We start from the raw sequence: 21,112 nt of genomic DNA, 5'->3' as shown, positions 1-21,112 counted from the left end.
CCAGATTCCCCCTGGGGCTATCTGGGTCTGTATGTACCCCTTTTCAGGGTGAGAGCCCCCATAGCACATTTTGGCCATTTGAGAAATGCATTACTAAGATCCAGATCTGCTCTGCCTGTTGCCTTCGTATGCTGTCTATAGCATTTGCTGTAGAGCCATGTGGTACCCTGAAGGCACTGTCTCTAGAGTGTTTGTGTGTGTAGAAATTGATTTTTTGTAGATTTTAAGGTCAGAAAGAACCATTTCAACCTTCCTGTGTAACCCTTTGCACAGACTTAAGAATATCATCTGGAAATTTCTGCCCTTCGGGCTCACAACCTCTGCTTGAAGAAGATTGTAACTTCCAAAAAGATATTCAGTCTGGAGTAAAGATTGTAATAAATGACAAAACTATACTATCCTGAGGTGAGTTATTCCTGTAATTACTTAATTGCTCACCCTGAGCTTTCAGCCTCTTCATCACGCAATTTAACCTCTAATTCCATGTTTCACGGTTTTATTCCCTTCTGTGTATTTCCTCTGCCACTCCTATTATCCCATTTAATGTGCGGCACCAACACTGCACTCAGTAGCACATCGCTAATAAGTGCCTTAGTTTTACTTCAGTGTTTGGCAGCCAGTTTTCCCCTCCACATCTGTACAAGAAACCTAATGATCTAGCGTGGCTTTGCATTTTATATTAAATAAGCCATTTATAAAGGTGCAAAAGATGATTGGAAGATACTCTAATAAATGGGTTAATTCATAACCATAGAGTCAAACTGTAATTCTAGTCATTTATAATCTTTCCGCTGCCCTATCTATAGTTCATACTTTTCGTGACAATAATGAGCTTATATAGCGTGCCCCTCATCCGAGCGTGCAGTTTGCTACTTGCTGCTATTCATCAAGCTCAGCCATTGGGCTCCTTTGAGTCATTGGTCTCCAGACACAGATGAGGGGATGGCAATCTCAACTGAATGTTGCCCAAATGAAAAGGTTCGACTGTTAATAAATAATCGCTCACATTAGGAAGTGATCTGTTAAAACCAGCAGACTCCTTTTTTCATGCCATTTTTGCTTCCTGCTGCCTGTTTGCCCTCCTCTCCTCTTGCCTGTGTGAGGTCCCCAGACATGGCTTGGAGGATGAGTGCCTCGGCAGGACCTGCGCCGGATGCTGCCGAGGCGCCGGCTCTGCCCGGCCTCATCGGTCCTGTGCAAACCTCAGCACCAAGCTGTGCAAACCTCGGCACAAAGCTGCTGGAGCCTGCCACATGCCCCACGCTCCTGGTCCCAACCCCAGGTCCCCAGTGGGGAGGAGCCGGTGCTGGGGTGACCTGCCGGAGCGACCCACCAGCATTCTGCGGTGCGACAGGGAGGCCCTTCTGGACAGACATCAAAGGTCAGGGTTTTTTTCGGGGGGTGTGGATGCGACCCCTTTAAAGCAGGCACAGCCTGACCTCCGGCTGGAGAAGCCGAGACCCGTCTTCAGGAATCAGAGTAATCCTGGGTGATTTTATCCCACTCCACTTCCCTAAATCTGCGGCTGTTGCTGCTTGGCGAGGGGATTAAGGGGCTGGCAGGGGATTACGTAGCCGCTGCGGCTCCCGGCACGGAGCTCCCTCCCCGCGTGGCCGCTCCTCGGGGCGCAGAGACGCACCGCACCTGTGGGTGCCTGCCGACGAGGGTCCCCGGTGGGTTTTTGGCCGCCCACCCTGCACCGGAGACCCCTGACGGCACCCGGCGGCAGGACCGACGTTCCCGGGGCGGAGGCGGCCAGGGTCACCCCGGGGCTCGGCCCCGCAGCGGCAGGGCACCCAGCCCGGCAGCATGGCAGGGGCTGTGTGGGACCCCCCAAGGGGCAGCAGGAAGAGCAGGGAACCCCCGCATCCCACCGGCCGGTCCCCTTGCTGATGGTTGGCATGTGGAGGATGGGGCCCTGGGCTGTCCCGTGGATGATGCTCTGGCTCTTCTGCCTCCTGCCTTCTGCCAGGGCCCAGACGAAGATCCCGCTGGAGACGTAAGTGTTTCCCTCGCTCTGCCGTGGGGCATTTCTGGCGTGGAGTGGGCAATGCCGTGGGCATGGGCAGGCAGGTGGGAGTGCCTCCCCGGCGGTGGCGGGCACTGTGGGTGTAGGCTCCTCCAGAGGGGGCACGTTGCTGCGGAGGGGGTGGCATTTCCTTACGATGGTGGCGATGGCTCCTGGAAGAGGACACGGGCACAGGAACCACAAATTCAGTTCCCAGGTCTAGCGCAGATGCAATGCCTCATTTTCCCTGTTCGTCAAGCAGAGAGCAATGATACTCATCTGCTTTAGTTAAGCACTTTGACATCTATTAATGCTCTGCTTAATGCACTGGGCGGCAGAAGGCAAAACCAGTTTAAAGACATGTTCGTAAAACCCCACCACTGGTGCAACTTGTGGAGATTCAGTCATGGAGGCAGATGTAAGCGGTCCCAGTTTAGCAGCTCCCCAGTTTAGCAGAGCCGTCCCAGTAGAGGCTGCTGGTTTGCAGCCTGCCGGGGACACCTTGGGATGTATAGCACTGGTCAGGATCTGGCCGTGGCAGGCATATGGACAGGGTATTTGAGCAAAGACACATCTCTTCGATATACACGAGATCCAGATCATGCAGTGCAAGGTTTGCAGCTCCGAAGCTCTGATCGCTAGCGTTGGCCTGGTATACTGATAGCTGCAAAAAACCTTCGTGCACACATACACAGCCTGGGTAATACACACACACGTGTTTATTTGTGCGTGCAGATGTCAGGGGATGTTAGCGGAGGGAGGCCAAATAGAAGAAAGAGGCCATAGCACCTTTTCTTTCTTGTCCCTGTTCCATCTTACTACAAAGGGCGTAATAGCCCTTCCCAGAGCTCTGGAGCATAGGAATGAAAAGCTGAGCTGCAATACAAAGCATAAACAGCCACGTTTTGTGCATGCACTGCATTTGGGTCCAGGTGCTAGTGCACATGCAGGGTATCTTGATACAGCTTTTTGGATGTGGGTTTGCAGGGCACCCACGCCCCCACGCATGTTGGTGTGCACGAGCAGCTCCGGAAAGCTCCCCACCACCAGTACAGCCCACCCCGGCAGCCCACCAGGAGGCTAACAGCTCTCAGCAAACCCAGTTTTTAAAAACTTCACCTTGTTAAGCTGATTTAGGCAAGTTAAATCCTTTAAGGATTAAAAATGTCAGCATTGCGGTGGGTAAAAGTTGTTGTGGGGCAGCTTCTCTAGAGCTGGGATAGGCCTGTCTGCACAGGACAGTGGGTTGGTCTAGAGAGGAGACAACACTGCCATCCGGTTTCAGGAGGAGATATGGCCAATAAACTGACCAAAGTCAGCTCAAGCCCTTTTCTGAGACTGAGAAAATGTTTTATATTCAAAAATTGCCAATGAGACCCTCACAGATGTGCTTGCCAGTACAGCCCACGTGATTACCAAGAGTTGCGCTGACTTTGCCCGGGGGGGGGTCTCAGGAAATTTTGCCACCAGTTTTGTTCTTGTCTGCATTATCAAGCCCTCCTTCAGCAAAGTGCTTCTGATTTGGGTTTCACAAAAACGACACAGAGGTTACACAGAATAAAATCCAACTTCTGATAATTTCAAACCATGCAAAATAAAAATTGACTTTCCGTGCCCAGGGTAAATACTACATGGAAATGGCCTTTTAGCCTTGAAATCTGTGGCATTAAGAAGCCAGACCATCCTTTCTGCTGTTTTCACCACTGAATACAAGTGCAGGGATTACAGGCAGGCAATCTCTGACCAAATCCTTTTCTGACATGTTTGGTTATAATATGATAGCCCTTTACTACTGAGAAAAGAGTTATGTCACTTTGCACAATTTGGAACTTATTCATGTACAAGAATGAAGAATAAACAATAGAAAAAGAGCTTTTCTCCTCTGGTACCAAAACCAGACCAATAGCTGAATTAATCCCTGGTGTTTCGAAACTGCTCATGAATTTAACTAAAACACAAAAGTTGCCCTTTTTGAATGAAATTTCAGTAGAAGAACACATTGGCCAGAGGACCAAAGGGAGTAAATCAGCAGAAAATGGACCTGCTCCATAGGTTACATGGGGACATTTTGGGGACAAAAAAACAGGGTCTTTTAAACACCAGCTGGGTTCAATCACAGTTAAGTGACATAAGGCTAAGTTGGCCTGTGCTGCTCCCCAAGTCATGCCTAGCTTTGCTGCACTGTGTTTGGTTTGTTGCCATTTTTGCAAAGCTCACTCAGCTTTAACTCCAGCCGTGCAAAAATCTGCTCAGTTACTAGCAATGCTTCTGGGGTGCAAGTTCAGCATGGAAACCATCTCCTCTTTCCTCCTGGCCACTGCTTTGCTCATCAACTGGCCATGGCATGGGCAGGAGTGCTGTGAGGATGGTGAGGATTTGGGGCTGGCTGCTCAGCCTGTGCTTCTTGGGGTACCAGAAATGCCGGGAAATGCTGGTGGGTGAGGTGAAGATCAACCTGGTATGGCCTCTTTAGGCTGCCCCTACTGTCTTTATACATCTACTCCTGAGTTCACGGAGCCAGCAGCTTCAAATGAAGTTTCTCTGCAACCTGATGAATTTTGGGCTGACCTTTTTTCTCACTTGTTTATGTAAAAAATAAGGAAACCTATTTAAATTCAGCAGGCTGCCCTTAATTTCCCTGTACTCTAGGGTCACTCCCTTCCCTGGCAAATAATTGTCTTTTAAATATGTAAATGCCAGCATATTTCTGCCTCTTCACTTGCCTCCTTTTCAACTTAAATGAAATGCCGCATTATATTTTTAACTACCCACTCCTCAGCCCTGTCACAAAGGGCTTTGGGAACTTTGTGCCCTCTCATTCCTCCATGCCCCCTAACGTTCCAACCAGCCCTCCAAAGCTGCCAGTCTCTGGCCCTCTCTCTGCTCCCCCCGCCTTTGCGCTTTCTTCCTCTGCTTTGAGGCCAGCAGAAATATCAGCCCTGAGCCAGAGGGGCAGCTCAGAAGCGGCTGCGAGGCTGCTGCCTTGGGTGGGCTAGGAGACCCCTCCCAGGCTGAGTGTCCAACACACAGGGCACCCACGTAGAAATTGCAAAATTGCACAAACCTCAACCTTTTTTTTCCTTGAGCTCTGCTATTACTGGAAGTTTCAAGGTTCATACATTTTTGCTTCTTTTGCCACAGCCTCAAAGGCTAAAATCCAACCTTGTATTTTCCTGTTTTAAGGAAAGGGGAGAATCCCCAGCCATGCTGGACTTAAGGACTTCACAAACAAGCAGATCCATGAGCAGCAGGGCTGGGTCTTCTGTGAAACTGTGTCTGTGGCTGGCTTCTCTACTGACTGCTCCTTGCTACGTTGGTATTGCAGACCTTTTACCTCAATAATAGCATCTTCCTGCTGAAGCTGCCCAGTCACACCCACTAGTCAGAAATTTATATCACAGACTCTTCCACCCTGCTGGATTGAAAAAGGATGAGGGCTGGAAGGAATAGGGGCACACACACAGCCATAGACACGGCACAAACCAGAAAGACCAGGATCATGTGTACCTAATTTTGGGGGGAGGAAAATGGGGTGAAAATATACCTTCCTGCTAAAATTACAATCCCAAACTTCATGTTTGGGTTCTCTCTTTCTACAGTAAAAGGTGAGGAGACTGGAGAATATTAGTTAATATCAGCACAAAACATCTCATACATAAAAGTTGTAATACCAGCTGCAGCAGATGGGCATCGAGTTAATTGTTGATTCAGAGATCTTCATACCTCAGTGAACATGTTAGTCACGACAACAAACAGAAAAGCATCCCGTGGGGTCCTCTTTTATTCTAGGCTTGCTAGAATAACTCTGATATGGGGCAAATATCTCCTAGCAAATACCCGTATTCTTCTGTCCTCTAAGAATGAAATGAAGAGACAAAAGCTCTGGCTGTCAAAATAAGATGCAGAGCACAATGAAAAAAAAACAAACCCAAAGGGGGGGGGGGGGGGAGAAGCCTTGCTCTTATTGACTTCAGCTGGTGCTAGATCACACTCAGCAGTTAGAAATGAACATCTCATTGCCACTTAAGGAGTGATTAAAAAAGGCACCCACTCTCTCATTGTACTCCTTTTCTTGGCAGTGGAGGGAGGTGCAGTTCAGAGCAGAAGCCTTATGTACGCTCCAAATCATCCCCTATAGTTGCCTATTTGCCTCTATTTGCAAAAGGGGAGCCTAAACAGGCTTTCCTAGACTAAACTTAGCTGTTGTGATTATTCTACTATTGCTGTGCTGGCTTTACTCCAGAGCTCATCTCTATGTTGGTGTATTATTCTGCCATGAAAGTGGTGCAATGCACTGGGAAATCAGGCCCTGAGGTTAAAGTCTGCTTAGGACTGGAAGAAATCTCCTGGAAGTCATAGGTAGGACTCTGCACCCCATAAATAAGTAGTGTACTCTGGTTAAGTGGAGAAGGCCATTTATTCCATTAAGTAAAACTCTCCTAAGTGAATCCTTGTTGAAGGAACTGCATGTAGGTGGAACTGCCTAATGTGAATCATGTAATAGACTTCTGATGAAGTGCCCTGTCAATTACGAGAGCCATCTATTTTGATTTGGATGGCTTGGTGTTCAGGCTGCTCTTCAACATCTTTATGTTCTCCATGTGGTATTGCTATCATCAATTATTTACAGGATGGCACAAATGTAAGTAGTGTTTTACAAAGATGAGGTGCATAATCTAGTCTGGCATTATCAAGCCATAGTATCTCCACTGAGAGCAGTGAATTCGTCCTGCTTGTTAGTTTCTACCCCACACAGCTCTAGGAACTGAATCCAAGGGTTGAATCTTGAAGACTTCTTTCAGGTCTGACACTTATTTCTCTTCAGCAGTCTTGACATTAGGTGTCTAGCCCTTCACCCCAGGCTCCGTCTGCAATCAGTGAAGATAAATAGGTGTCTGCAAAGAGCTATTTATTTCACTTTGATAACAATAGAGGAAAGCAGATGATATCTAAGACCAACCGTACAGATTTTGTACCTCTAAAGTTAGGTGAGACAAATTCCACTATGAGTCAAAATGTAGTGACCGAGACCAGCAGAACTCAGTGTTTCTCCTTGCTGACCAATGTCCTGGGCAGAATGTCCAAGAGCAGCACTTGCTTCCTGCCTTACTGCTTGTCTGGCTAGCAGTCTGGGGAGAAAACTTTATCACTGTCATTATAGTGGCTTAGAGAAATCAGCGAAAACTCCATCTTCCTGTCTGAAGAAGTAAGCTGTTCTGCTGACTTTGAATTATCAACACCAATTTTCCTTTTTTTCTTCTTTTTAGGGTGAAGTCTTGGGCAGATGCCTTCGGTGGGGAGCTGTACTCCATTGTGACTAAGTATTCAGGCTCTCTCCTCTTGCAGAAGGTAGGCAAAAGCTGTGAGGGATCCCTTGGCTTCACATCATCTCCCCATGTAGCCCTCCAAGGTTTTCCCCTGGGGTAGAAGAAAGCAAAACACACAGGTCTCCAGCTAACTTTCGAAACCATGCAGGTTCATATCCATAAGCACGGAGTGATGCCCTGTGGCCATTCTCTGTGAACTGGAGAGGGGGATCCACCTAATGCCTCTCCTGCTATCATTAGCCATGGCCAAACACCACCTAAATTGTCCCATTTTTTCAAAAATACATTTTAACAGTACTCTTCATGTTTCCCCTCTGATGATCTTTTTATGCCCTTCCACACTGACCTGTCACTCCGCCCTTCCTAAGTGCGCATCAGTCCCTCTCCTCCTACTCATCACTCACCTGCTCATCGTCACCCCATCATCCCCTCCTGCAGCTCTCCAGCTGGCACTCTTGTTTCTTTCTGCTTCCTCATCTGTCTTCCTCCAGTCACTCATCAATTCTTTGAATTGTGCCTTTAAAACTCTGCTTTGGACAGGGTCTCTGAGGCAGGTGCCCTAGAAGCCGTGATCTTCCAGAGGTGCAGAGCTCTGCTTGGCTTCGTCACCAAACGGGCACCGTTGCACTAAACTCTTTATCGGTGTAGCTCCAGGGGTTTTAAATAAATGGTCCCATCTGCAGCTGTAGAGAAGTTGCCCTGTTACCTTGATTCCTGAAGTCAGAGTTGAATGGCTGCTCCTCTTTCAGACTTGGTGAACTCCGCACTGCGGCAGCAGGGCTGGATGGATCAGCACCTCCCAAGTGCTGCTCAGGGGGCCTGGTGGCTGTGGAGCCCATCTGATGGGATGCCATCCCCTCTCCACCTCATGTGGCCATCTGGTTCCTTTTCTCTTCTCTTTGATTCTTTTCAACACAAGCCACCATTGCCTCTTAAGCCTTCTAGGCTTGTCTGATTCTTGCCTTGCTGCTGAGCCCTCTGTTTCCCTCTCCCCACAGTGCTCCTCTCTTAAGGGAGCATCTCACGCAGCATCACCTTTGCTAGGCTTGGCTAAGAAAGGCCTTCAGCATCCATCACAAAGGTCTATACTGATCATGAGCTCTTCTTAGGAGGAATGTGCCACCATGCAATAAAAACCTCTCAGCACTAATCTAGGTACTTCATGCACTAATCATGAGGCAGCTATGGTGGGATATAGATGCAGGCAAAAGTTTGGCTTTTGGCAGGTTTGATGGTGCTTCTGCATTGCCTATTCTTCCATGGGTTCCCCAGGTGATAATTGCTAGAGGCAAAGTGACATGCTAAGGCATCTCTGGTGAGTGCTGGAGCTCCAGCGGGCTGGAGATAGATTGGGGTTATTTGATAGTCAGGTCTCTGTGTCTGACGCTGTATAGGTGTGCTTCAACACAGCCAACTTGCACTGTTTCTGTAGCTATTTCTACTAATAGATTAAGGGAGTTCATGTTCCTTAAGGTCCAAAAGTCAGTGGGACTAAGGAGAACAGGGGATAGCTTGAAAATACCAGTGTTGTGAAAGTTAGTAATGGAGGCCAAGGATGGCAGATGTGACACTGAGGTGGGTGTCAAGAGACAGCTGTGCGTGTAAGAACCCTGAAGGTAACCAAATCCAATCTAGCATTCATGTCAAGGGGAGTCAAGGCAGAGCTATATTTCCCTGGTGATCTGGCAGCCTTATAAAATAATCACATTTGCCTGCCCAAGTCCATGTCCACATGGTTTTGTTGTTGGAGGGGGGGAAGGAGTCTGGTTTGCTCTTGCGTGTGTTGGGGCCTGGATGCAGCACAGACTGATTGGACTTTGTACAGTCTCTGGACACCCCTGAGCGGGACACAGTGTCACCCGTGACTCAGGGAAAATGTCCTTCAGCGAGTCACTGTCACCACTTCCAGCAGGGAGTACAGATGAGCTTGATCTAGCCTTGCTCTGTTAACACTCCAGCAAAGACTCATCTTCTAAATGCGTGTCCTGCCCTGCACTAATGTTACTTAAGCAGTTTAAACAGCTCAGGTTTACCTTTCAACCCTCAAGTCCCACTTCTTGAGCTCTTTCATTTCCCCTTATTTCCCTGGGACTAGGGAAATAGGGGAGGACCAGCCAGCACCCACTTCAGTCCTTTTCTCAGCCTCTATTTCTTTAGCAAGCACTTCTCACAAATCAGTGTCTCAAAGCAGGGAACATCCTGGAGGGCTCCCTCTGCATCCCTGACACTTACAGTGCTGCAGAAGGACAGCTTCAGGAGATGCAGACAGATCTTTTACTAATAGGCAACATTTTCATGCCCCATGAGATGCACCTTGGCAGACCCCAAATAGCTTTATGTAGATCACCACACTGGTGCAGACTGCAGGCAAGTCAGGCCTGGGGAGCCAAATGCACCCAAGTCTGGAAATCCAAATGTGTGCTCTGAGGCACCTTTCTCTTTTTGGGCTATTACCTCTTTTCTACATTAAATATTTCTGTGTGTGTGTGCATGGGCAGATCAGCGGAAGGGTGGGGAGGACAGTGTAGAGGCTCAAACAATTCTTTCCTTGGTGCTTGTTTAATCCAACAGGCATTTTGCCTTTAAGGAAATGCAAGCTGAGAGATAACAGCACTTTTCATATTTTACTTCATGTCTCCCTTGTGCCTTATAGGCTTGAAGTAACTAGCTTGTTGTTGCCTTGAGAGCCATAATTTTTCAGTTACTGAATGTTTTGCATGTAAACCTTCTCTTCAATATTTAGCTTAAACTTCCTTTTGTGGCTCTGAGTTTGTTTGGTTTTCTTTGGGGTTTTTGTTTCCCCCAGAAGAGCCCAAACATCACATTGCAAACCCGAATGGTCAATTTCTTACCAGGCTTTATTGTTCCCAGAGTCCTGGTGAACCAGTAGACATCTCTTGAATCCACAAGGGCAGGTTCTTGCCCTGGATCAGAGAGCTTTGAGAAAGAGAGCCTCCTGGGCTTATCTGAAGCAGTCAGCATACCATCAAATTAAACCTCACAGAGGTAGCAAAAGCTGAAGAGTGGCTTTAGTTTGATGGCTGCAGCATTCATTGTATTCTTTTGACCATTATGCAGCAGAGGTTAAGATAAGCTTTTGCACTTAAACTGGCTCAGAGATGAGGGATCTGTATTAAAATGCTGGCTGGGGTCTAGGACAGCTGAGGCCAATACAGCTGGAGTAAAGAGGTGTGTGAAAGGCTGAGTAGGGGGAGGGCAGTAGCATCTCCCAGAGCTAAGGAACAGAAAGTTTGAACCTGTGGCTTATTAGGTCTGTTTGCCAGAGTTGACCGGGCAGGGACCAAAGGCCTGGGGCTACCAAGGGCAGCCATGCCAGGAGGATACCACAGGGGTTCTGTGCTTCTCGGGGCTTGCCTCCAAGTGACAGAAACACCATCAGCTTCAGCAGACTCAAAACTTAACTTCTCTGCTGTGTTAACAATGCATTCTAAGTGTTTCTGAGAATTGCCTCCTGCTTCCTTCTGTAGCTGAAGTGCTAAATGCCTTCCCTGGTGGATAGGGCTGAGGAAGGACAGCAGGGCTTGGCTCCAGCTGTGTAATTACTAGAAAGCACTACAAATAACTATATGTTAAAGAACAGACAAATTGAAGAAGTTCAGTCAAGACATTTTCCTGGGTGAAGATGAAGGGAATGTCTTTCGCGCTCTTAATATAGTTTCACTAGCAGTGAGTAATGCAACACTGTGTACTTCAATGGGCTAAATTTCATGGAGGTGGGAACAAGAAAATATATTTGGTGACATATCTCTGTTCACAGATAAAACTTAGGATACTGAATCCTGGATATTCCACTTTTAAATCTCCACCCCCACCAATGCAACAGGAGAATCTTAATGAATCGCTCCTGCTGTTTTAAGGGAATGCTAAGTACTAGATGAATATGTTGTGATTTTCTGTTAAATCTGAGTTAACTTTTTGGCCCCTTTTCAACATCAGATGCTTTCAGCCAGTTCTCCCGAGCCTGTAGCTGATACTTGTTCCATAAATTATAATGATCTGATAACCTGAACCCTAAACTCAGGTTGTGCAGGTTAATCTTGGTTGGCTACAAGCACCTGTGTTAACATTTGACATTTGCTGCGTACTTTCACCATGGTGTCTGGTAGCAGTATTGGAATCATAGGTGCTACTCTGTTGCCCACCCTTAGGAACTCTTGCAATGAATATTCATTCATAGCAGGAGATTTTAGTGGCAGCAATACAGATACAAAATGGTTTGCTGGATCATTTGTAGGAAAAAAGCTCAAAGGGGATTTGAGCTCAAAGCTGGTGTATTCCTCGAAGCCAACTGCAACTTTGCAGAAAGTTTTGGGGTTTTTGTTCTGTTTTTTGTTTTGGGTTTTTTTTTTTGTCTTCCCAGCTCTGGCTAGTTCCTGGGGCTGAGATGTGTGTACAGTATTAGCAGCCTGCTCATGATTGCTCATGATTACTTTTACCCTATTAATATCTACTTGTCAATGTGTCAAAAGCACATTAAATATTTATTGAGAGGTAAAGAGCCCTGTTCTTTTTAAGTCAGGATATGACCCAAGGTAACCGATGGCAGGTCACTTTGTAAAGCGGGTGCTTGCCCGTGCTGGTGCAGTCCCCCCCTTCGCTAGCTTTCCCAGGAGAGATTACCCTCCTCCCCCCGAGGAGGGCCTGATTAAAGCCTAGCCTGGCAGAGATCACTTCCCTCCTGACGAAACCATGACATGGAGCTAAATGGGACAGGCACCAGCTGGGATGTGTGCTGTGGTCTCGTCAGCAGCCAGGGACCTCAGTCGGGGGGTTGTTGCACACCCCTCTTTCAGCAGCATGGTTATGCTATAACCTTTGTGCTCAACCCAACCTCTTCCTCCTCCCCCCCCCCCCCCGTCCCAGCTACCCAGCCACAGCAGAGGGGATGCGAGGCCTGGCGTTTTTAATCCAGTAAAACCCTTGCTGTTAATCACGTCAGACAGAGCGAGCAGCCTCCCCGCCATGCCTGCTGCAGGCTGGATGCTGCTGCTATTTCTGTCTGACCTCCTCAGCCTGCCCCATCCTCAAGGCATTTCTTATTCTGCCTGTGCTCAGCTGCCCTCCTGGATGGTCAATGAGCTTCTTGAACAAAAGGAACTCCACTTGCTCACCCTAAAGACATGCAAAGTCCTCCCCCCCACACTTTCTTCAAATTCAAAAGTGCCACTAAAGCCCCTGCCATCCCCTTACCCTTTTCACCACCTCATTTTGTACCAGCACAAGAAGTCCAGCCCTGGCTGAGATTGCTGCTATCGTGCTAATGCAACATGAAGATGGAGGGGATGTGTATACTCTGCAGAGAGAAATGATGACGAGGGACCAGGGAAATTCAATCAGTTGCCTTCATGCTTCCATATTGTGGGGAGATAAGGTTCTGTCTTTTCTGAAATGGGTTAATCATATTGTGTCCTTTTTCAGGTTTGGTTTTGTTTTTTTTTGTTTTTACTCTTTCTTTCTGTCTATCTCTGTTAGCTTTAGGATTTTTTGAAAGGGAGAAATAAAGGCCATTGTATCCAGTCTTGAAAGGACAGATTTAGGGAGGCAAATTACAGTTACCCAGTTTGGGAGTACTCTCAGGTTTTTAATGCCTAGATTATATGAAACATGCTCAGAAGAAACTGGTTATCTCTAAAGCTGTCAGTTTGAGATCCTCCTCGTTATGGCATCTCTCCCAGTGGAGACAGCACTAAGCAGCCATGATCGTAATTCCTGGTTTCTGGGAATTGCCTCTGTGCTGCTTTTGGCCCAAAGCATGCTCATGCATGCTGAATAAGTAGCATCATAACTGTCTTGCTGACCTTTCCTTGGCAGTCTCCCACCTAAGCACTGAGCAGACCCTTCTTGCTGTAGACCTGACAAGTTACCCTACAGATATGATGGCACTGTGGGAGGATAGGACATGCACTAGCATCATATCTCTCCCACTAGTGCCCCAGAGCACATATGACGTAGGAGGTGATGTAATGACAGCATACAGCTCCATTCCCTTGCCCTTCCCTCTGCCTTAAGTAAATTTCAGGTATGCGATGCATATAATGCTATTGTGGATGTAAGCACAATGTGTATTAGGCTTTCAAAAGTTGGCCTTCTGCTTCTCTCTTATTTGTAGGCACTAATAGCTTCAGGTACATTGCTGTTCTCAACAGCCACCAGCTCACAATTGGATCAGTTGCTTTTACTTAGTCAAGATGCTTTGTGTTATGGCAAGTGATCTGCACACACCCAAATTATGGGGTGAAAAGGGAGGAAAGGCAGAGATGGGAGAAGGTGATAAATCAGACCAGTTCTTTCAACACATCTTTCTTCACCAAAGACAATACCCAGCTAACAATAATAGATTCACCCCTCTCCTTATGAGCCTCCTGCTCAGCAAGATTTTCTGCTTTCCCTTGGGTAGAAGTACAAAGATGTGGAGTCAACTCTGAAGATCAAAGAGGTGGATGGCTTGGAGCTGGTGAAGAAGTTCTCAGAGCAGATGGAAAGCATGCTCCGCAGGAAGGTTGAAGCTGTTGAGGTATGACCATGGGGGCTATGGGAAGGAAGTTCTCTGCTGTCAGCCCCAGAGCAGTAGATGCAGGCCTCCTGGTGTACCAGGAGTGTGTGGGCGCAGAGGTTGCATGAGGACTTCCTTGCCCAACCAAATGCCTGCTAGTGCAGCTGGCTGCTCGCTCTGAGCTTTAAGTAGACACTGGTGGGAGGATGTGGGTGTTCAGACAAGGGAATGCTGGCTTCTCCCTCAGCCCAAAGTAGGAATTAAGATAAAAACAAAGTCTAGGAATAAATATGAAGGAACGAACACTCTTTTAGGAGAAAGGAGCTGTTTAAAGAGAAAAAACCTCTCACAAGTGAAAATAAAGTTCATCATTGCATAATGCATTCTGGCCATTGAAGACTGGTAGCTTGTTTCAGTTGTGCGTGTGGCTCGGGAAATTTCTGCAGCCCCTGAACACAAGCTGTGAGGAAGGTGCTTGGATTTTCAGCTGTGTACACGGGGAGGCGTGGAGGAGGTGGCAAGAGGTCTTTAGCTGTTGCTGTGTTGGAGATCAGAGCAGGTAATCGTTATGGCCCCTCTTACTTCTTGCATCTAAGGGTCTATCATATTCCCTTATATTTACCCACTATGAAAAGCATATTTCTGTAGTCACAGAGCCTTGACTGTTTAAGGCGTCTAATGTGGAAAAGTCATCCAGAAACACATCATTTGAATCTCAAAGTGAAATGTGGGCATATTTAAACCCAGAGCTTTGGCCCATAACATTAAATTCATAGCCAGACTTTTCCAATGTTTGGATTGCCTTATCCTTTGTGCAGGAGCAAAAGGTAGTTTTGCTGAAACTGTTGCTGATTGTGCAACCCTGAAAACATGTACATGTTTAGCTGGATTCCTTCCCAGTCTGTACCAATTGAGAATCAGTGCCCTGAAGCATCATACTGGGGAATACTAGTTGATTATATTGCCTTCCATAAATGGTAAGAGCTTATAAATGGCCACAGCATTGCTGAGCCCTCTATGAAATCAAGTCATGGTCTTTGTCTCAGTAACAATACCAGGCTGAGACTCCCACAAGGCCTTTTCCTTTGACGAGATACTGACATCAGGCTGGGTCTGAAATGCCTTTCCCATGGCTTTTTGGAAGGGTTCATGGAAAATGAAATTAAATCTCTGGCTGTTGTTTCTCTAAATGGACATGTTTCTATTTATCCTTTGTCCCTGTATATGTCCTGTGATATCTAAGACTGCTCAGGGGTTTAGTAGGGACTCTGGAGTAAGTAGGTGTGAATATACTTGGCAGTAAATAGCTGTGAATATACCTTCCAAGCTGTAAAGTTGCAGCACAGAATGACAGGTCAGCAGAAAAGGAGGGAAAGAGGGAAGTTTATAGCCCCATGACTCTGTGTTGTGGTGAAGGAGGCAGTCGTGTGTCTTTTCACTAACTGTGTGAATGGCTGATACAGCTGGAACAGCTTCTGGAGGGCTTTCCACAACATCCCCTCTTCTTTCTTTCTGTGTGCTTGCATTAGAGGTTGGTGGAAGCAGCAGAAGACGCAGATCTGAACCACGAGTACAACTCCTCACTGGAGGTAAGGTTATCCTGGTCAGTGACAAAATATGACGCACATCTTCAGAGAGCCTGGCCAAAAGGCAGGCCTAGCAGCACCCAGTCACCTCAGGTTCCTGGACAGGTTAGGAGTTTCCTTGTCTTCAGGACACTCAGCTTGCCTAGAAACTAGTGTGAGTAAGAGACTCCCTTGGCATATCCCAAACCTAGTAACACCAAGTCGATTAGTGCCTTTGGCTCCGTGAGGAAGGATTTGGGAAGACATTTGGGAAGACATTGGGTTACATGATGTTATTGGCGTTACGTGATGGTATTGGCATTATGTTCACTGCACACCAACGTTGTCATTATGTGACACATTAGTGCAAATTAGCTGGCACTTTGTGGGTTACTTAACTGGAAAATGAGCTAAAAATTGAGTGTGTATGAGCAATGAGGAGGATGCCATTACAAATACCCACAGCAAACCATTAATCCCAATGAGCCAAGTTTCTCACCATCTTTCTCAATAGCTCCCATCATCTTTTCTCTACCCTTTAGACACCCACTTGTCAGGACTTCCCATTAGGTGAAAGCTTGGTACTGTCCAAGCAATTTGGATAATTGGCTTTCTGTTAATAACTGTTTGTTGTAGCCAAGCTATGGGATTATGGCTGGTGAAGGGAACTGGAGTGAAAACTCTGAAGTCCACTGTCCACAGTACAAGCACAGAGTGCTTAGCAGAAGTACAGGCTACTCCTGCAAGTATACTTCTCCATTCTGGGAAAGGGTGGGAATGAAAATGTTGCTTGAAATCAAGCTAGCTACCAATTTCACCTCTCCTACCTCTTTATTAAAGAATCACATTCAGTCATTCTAGTTGGGTCAGCTGCATTCATGGTAAGGCTTATGGGTGAGTTGAGGTGCATGAGTCTATTCGTACCCCCTGAGTATTGTTAGTGCTTGAACAAAAATCTTTAAATAACCTCTGCCCTCAGATAAATTCAACAAAAACATCTTTAAAACATCTGTTATCCAAGGGTGAAGAGTGTCCTGAAGATACTAAAGTGACTGTAGATGCTAAATCCCCAGTGGCCTTCACAGGGGAAAAACTGCGTTGTCTTTGAGCACCTTCTGCTCTATCCTTTGCTCTTTACATGTGCCTGATGCTTGGAGTGACAGAGTGAGGGGATAATCCTGGCTGGATGTACATCAGGAGTTAACTCCAGTAAATGACAGCTGAAAAGACAGAGCAAGTAAGGTCAGCATTGGCATGCTCTGTAGCCAACCTGGGAGCCAGACCCAGAGAGTCATTCCACCTCTCTGGCTAGTCACTTAATACTTCTGAAGGACCACAGGAGTCTGCCACTGTGTCCCTTTGCTCTCAGGTGGCTCTTCTGCTGTCGGTTATGACCATGCTTTCAGTCATGTGGGCACCTGACAATAAGAAAGTGGGCAGAAACCTTCATTTGGGCAGCTTGACACTTTACAGTTGGTAATGGCCCTCGTTTGCTGCTACTCTTGATCCTATTTGAAGCCTAAATTCTCCACATATCCCTTTTTTATGTTTTAAAGAGTGGGTTTTTTTCAGGCAGTACTGGTAGTAGTCTGTCTTATTCTCTCTTGTTGCCTTTCTCTTTTCCATTGTCTTCATCAACAGTTTGATTACTACAACTCTCTCCTGATTAATGAGAAGGATGAAAATGACAATTATGTGGAGCTTGGAGATGAATTCATTTTGGAGCCAAATGAGCATTTCAATAACTTGCTGGTGAACACAACATACAGTGATATCCAGCTCCCCACCAACGTCTACAACAAAGGTAATGGCCTCTGCTGGCCTCTACTTTCTCACTACTAGTAGGTTGTGGTGGAAACTACCAGTAATAATACTGAAAGAAAGGATGGGAATAGAAAAAAAACAACTGACAGAAAACAAAACAGGACTGGAAAGATACTGTCCCAAGGCATGGTCATGTCTGTGCTGTAGTCTGTCACTGTGACAGGCTTAGGTATAATCTGCTCTTGGAAGACTTCTAATGATGGATGGTCCTCCATCTTAAGCAGGCAGTATAGTCTTCTAGGATTCATCTACCCAACCAAAGATGCTGTGAAACAAACTGTGATGTGAATTTATTGGCAACTGTTACTCTATACAAAGGGTCAAATCTATCAAGGTCTTTGGGTGTCAAGGTTCTCATTGATTTCAGCTCAGAATTTAGACCCTAAGTACTTTTGTGTCATGAGGCACTAACAACTCATGGGGACACTCTTAATTCCCAGTAAGCATATCCATAGGGGACTGGAGGTAATTCCCAACTCCTACTGGGACATGATTGTTCTGGGCTATCTTCTGTTCTCAGCAAGCTTTTGGCACTTGGGCAGCTGCAGGAGCCTAGGGAGGCACCAAGGCTCACATGGCCTCGTCTGTGCCTGGGCTATGTCCTCTCCCCCTGCACATTCACAGCACCAACTACACACCAGGCACCAGTCCATCTCCAGCACACTGCCAAATCTGCCAGCTAAGGCACCAGTTGTTATTGTCCTAAGTTTACTGCTCTTTTTGGCCAACATTCGAAGCTGTCTGACCTGGCTCCTTCCCTGCCTCCCCATCAGATCTTCCCCTTGCATACATCTTGGCAAGAAAAAAAAGTGCCATTACTTATCTCATAGATAGAGCTCATTTACAATCTTCAGGACCAGACGGGGCAGGTGCTGGTGACTGTGCTCACAACTGCTACTTTATTTAGAGGGACAATAGAGGGAGTGCTATTTCTCCCATGATTTGAAATTAATTCCATCTGGTCTGACAGCCCCAGACACTAAAATCTTGCTCACAACAGAGCCACCAGCAGAGCTGTCTGCGTAGCTACAGCAGAGCTACACAAAGTAGGCTGCTGCCTACATCCAGCAGCATCCAGAAAGAAGTGGCCAAATGGCCACTGTCAGAGACAGCAGAGATCCCCCTAGCTAGCTGATTTCTTGCCTGTACAGCTTGACACAAACCATGCAGCTGCTCTGGCTATGGCTGGAGGATGAGCAGGAGATGGAGAAGGAGGGCTGCTTCCATGCCCGGGGCTCCTCCTAGGCGCAGTGTTTGGCAGCACTCACTCCCTCTCTTGCAAACAGCAGCAAGCCTGGCTCTCCACAGCTCTTCTGGCTCCCTTCCTGCATGAGTTACTTTGGCCTCATCGCTGGGGAGTTGCAGTTCAATTTTTCCCCTATTTTGACCAAAACCGCCTTTAGTAAAGTGACTAAACAGGAAGTGGTAGGTCAAAGCCCCATGCCTTTCAACATTAATATAGTTAATCCTACAATGACCAGTTTCTTATAATTCCCTGTTTCTATTGCTGCTGTTCTGTTTGGTCTCCTGAGGCAATGAGTCAACAGACACTAAATATACACTGTCTCTTACGAGTTCTTGCAAGTCTGCAACTCCCTATTGATTCTGATGAGATCGGGGCAAGGGAGGACAGCTCAGGCTTTGAGAAAGAAAGGTCAGGCAAGGAAGAAAATAAAGAATTGTTGGGGAAAAGAGGAGAGAGAGAGAAATGGCATGTAAATCCTAGAGCTCCCCTGTCTTAGGTAATCACATCTAGCAAAAAATTTAAACACTCTTTGCAGAAAGGCTGCTCCACTTAGTGGTGCATCAGGCAGTTGCCTTACAACAGCCACACATCCCCTCTTAGGCAGCAGCTGAGTCCTGTTGGTGTGGTGTGCCAGTTGCGTTCGGCACCATGCTGGTTTTCCTGAGTCTCTCGGGGCCCTCTTCCAACCAGATATAACACCCAAAGACAGACAAGGCTGGAAAGAGAAATGGGCATAATAGTGTATGACCAAGCTGAGATCACCTGTAGTGGCCAGTGGTGACCTGCCCTCCAGGATTTACTTGAATGATGCATCCAATTCCCTGTCCGATGTCAAAGCTTTGGACAAAGCTGCAATCTTCCTGTGGTTGCCTTTGTTCCCATCCTCCTCCTCCACTGGGGTGGTGGGTGTCCTCCCCTCTTTTGCACACTTTTTTGCCCACTTTCTATTCTTTCCCCCACAGATCCTGACATCCTGAATGGCGTTTACATGTCAGAAGCCTTGAATCCTATTTTTGTGGACAACTTTGAAAGGGATCCCACATTGACCTGGCAGTATTTTGGCAGCTCCACCGGATTCTTCAGGCTCTACCCAGGTAAGAGAAGAGATTGGCTTCGCTCTTTCAGTACAACACAATAGTCTGGCAGGACAGGGTCCATGCCGTGGAAGAGCCCCGTCTGGGAAGGTTGAAGGCAGCGTGGCTCTGTGAAGGGCAGGGTACAGGGAGAAAAATAGTGTGTGGGCTGCTGCCACTTAGGCTGAACGAACAGTGTCCATGGCAGGCATAAATCCCTTTCTCCCCAGTGGACTAGCCCCCCAGGCATGTTGCCCTTGCAACCCCAGAAGAGTCTCCTTTTAGGGGTGTGCTTCAGGCAGGCTGCCCTCCAAAAAGCTCACAAAAGACCAAGACAGGACCTGCAAATCTCACAGGCAGGGTGCGGAGGCTGCACGAGGGTTCCCTGCCTCGTGCTCCCCTGTGGTTTTCAATGGTGGCCACAGCCTCTCTCCACCTCTGAGGCCACACGTGGCAGATGTGGCTGGTCAGCCTGACTTGTTATCCACTTGCCAGCTGCAAGCAGCATGTAAGGTCATGGCACAAGAGGGAGGCCCCGTGCCCAGAGGAACTGGTGAGATCCTTTGCAGCCGTAGCTTGACCTAGTGGCCTTTTCATCAGATGGCTGCACGGTCTTGTTCTGTGACCTGTCACGTGTTGTGGAAGGGGAAAGCAGAGATGACTGCGAACAGAGCCTTTAGCAGGGAATCTGAGACACGTCCCTGTCACTCCTGCTACCTTTTATTGCTCTCCACCACCCTTGGGGAGAAACAGATGCTGCTGAGAACTACATCAAAGTGGCAAAAAGTTCGAAGTGCAATTGCTCCCCAAATTCGAAGAGACTACGCCTAGATATATTTTACTGAGAACTGCCAAAGACCGTGCAGCTCTGCTTGTATTTCTGCAGAATGGCCACTGCTATTGCTGGCCAGACCTGCGTGCCCCCACAGGGTAGCTGGGTCTCAGCAGTGAACAGCAGAAGTGCAGGTGCTTGGGGAGTGGGGGGCAGATGCCTGCCTGTCTGTGTGTGTTGATTGCTCCTTTCGCTGCTCCCTTCAGGAATAAAGTGGTTACCAGATGAGAATGGAGTAATTTCCTTCGACTGCAGGAATCGTGGCTGGTAAGAGTTTTGGAAAGACTTGGCCAAAGCACCTTTCAGACTTCCTCTCTCCCTCTTTTCCAAGGTGACACCTTGGTGAGTTGCTGATCAGCAGTTACTGTCCCATGCTTCTCCTGCAAGAGATGAGGGGTACATAAATGAAGGCAATAGCAGGTTAGGAAGCCCTACCACCTGCCAGCGCCAGCTTTCCATATGGCATCTAACACGTGCCACATGGAAATTGCCACCAGCATATCCTTCCTCTGTCCCATCCTCCTTATAATTCTGCAGCCAGACGGATGGGGCTGGTCAGACTCCAGTGCCCTGCACTCAGTCTACTCAGCATGGCTAAAGGAGGTTTTAACAATTGTCACTCTCGACTGAATCTGCACATAGGTCTGCAGCAGGCCCAGCACTTGCCGCTGTGGGAAGTGAGATGCTGGGGCCAGCGGGAGAGTCAGATTGGTTGGAAGGGAC

General features: G+C 47.4%; 1 protein-coding gene across 1 annotated transcript in view; it reads left to right on the top strand.

The window, feature by feature from the left end:
* The first annotated feature begins 1,892 nt into the window (after window positions 1-1,892).
* Window positions 1,893-21,112, top strand: part of CACNA2D4 (calcium voltage-gated channel auxiliary subunit alpha2delta 4) — a 130,819-nt gene continuing 111,599 nt past the window's right edge. The window contains exons 1-7 of the mRNA XM_075051148.1: window positions 1,893-1,999; window positions 7,276-7,357; window positions 13,754-13,870; window positions 15,379-15,438; window positions 17,056-17,218; window positions 19,447-19,578; window positions 20,596-20,656. Coding sequence (XP_074907249.1) covers window positions 1,893-1,999; window positions 7,276-7,357; window positions 13,754-13,870; window positions 15,379-15,438; window positions 17,056-17,218; window positions 19,447-19,578; window positions 20,596-20,656 — 722 coding nt within the window. The remainder of the gene's footprint in view (window positions 2,000-7,275; window positions 7,358-13,753; window positions 13,871-15,378; window positions 15,439-17,055; window positions 17,219-19,446; window positions 19,579-20,595; window positions 20,657-21,112) is intronic.

The sequence above is a fragment of the Buteo buteo genome, chromosome 19 (assembly GCF_964188355.1).
Source record: "Buteo buteo chromosome 19, bButBut1.hap1.1, whole genome shotgun sequence".
NCBI classification, from domain to species: domain Eukaryota; kingdom Metazoa; phylum Chordata; class Aves; order Accipitriformes; family Accipitridae; genus Buteo; species Buteo buteo.
The sequence above is the reverse complement of the archived record's forward strand: the minus strand, read 5'-3'. Positions and strand labels throughout refer to the sequence as shown.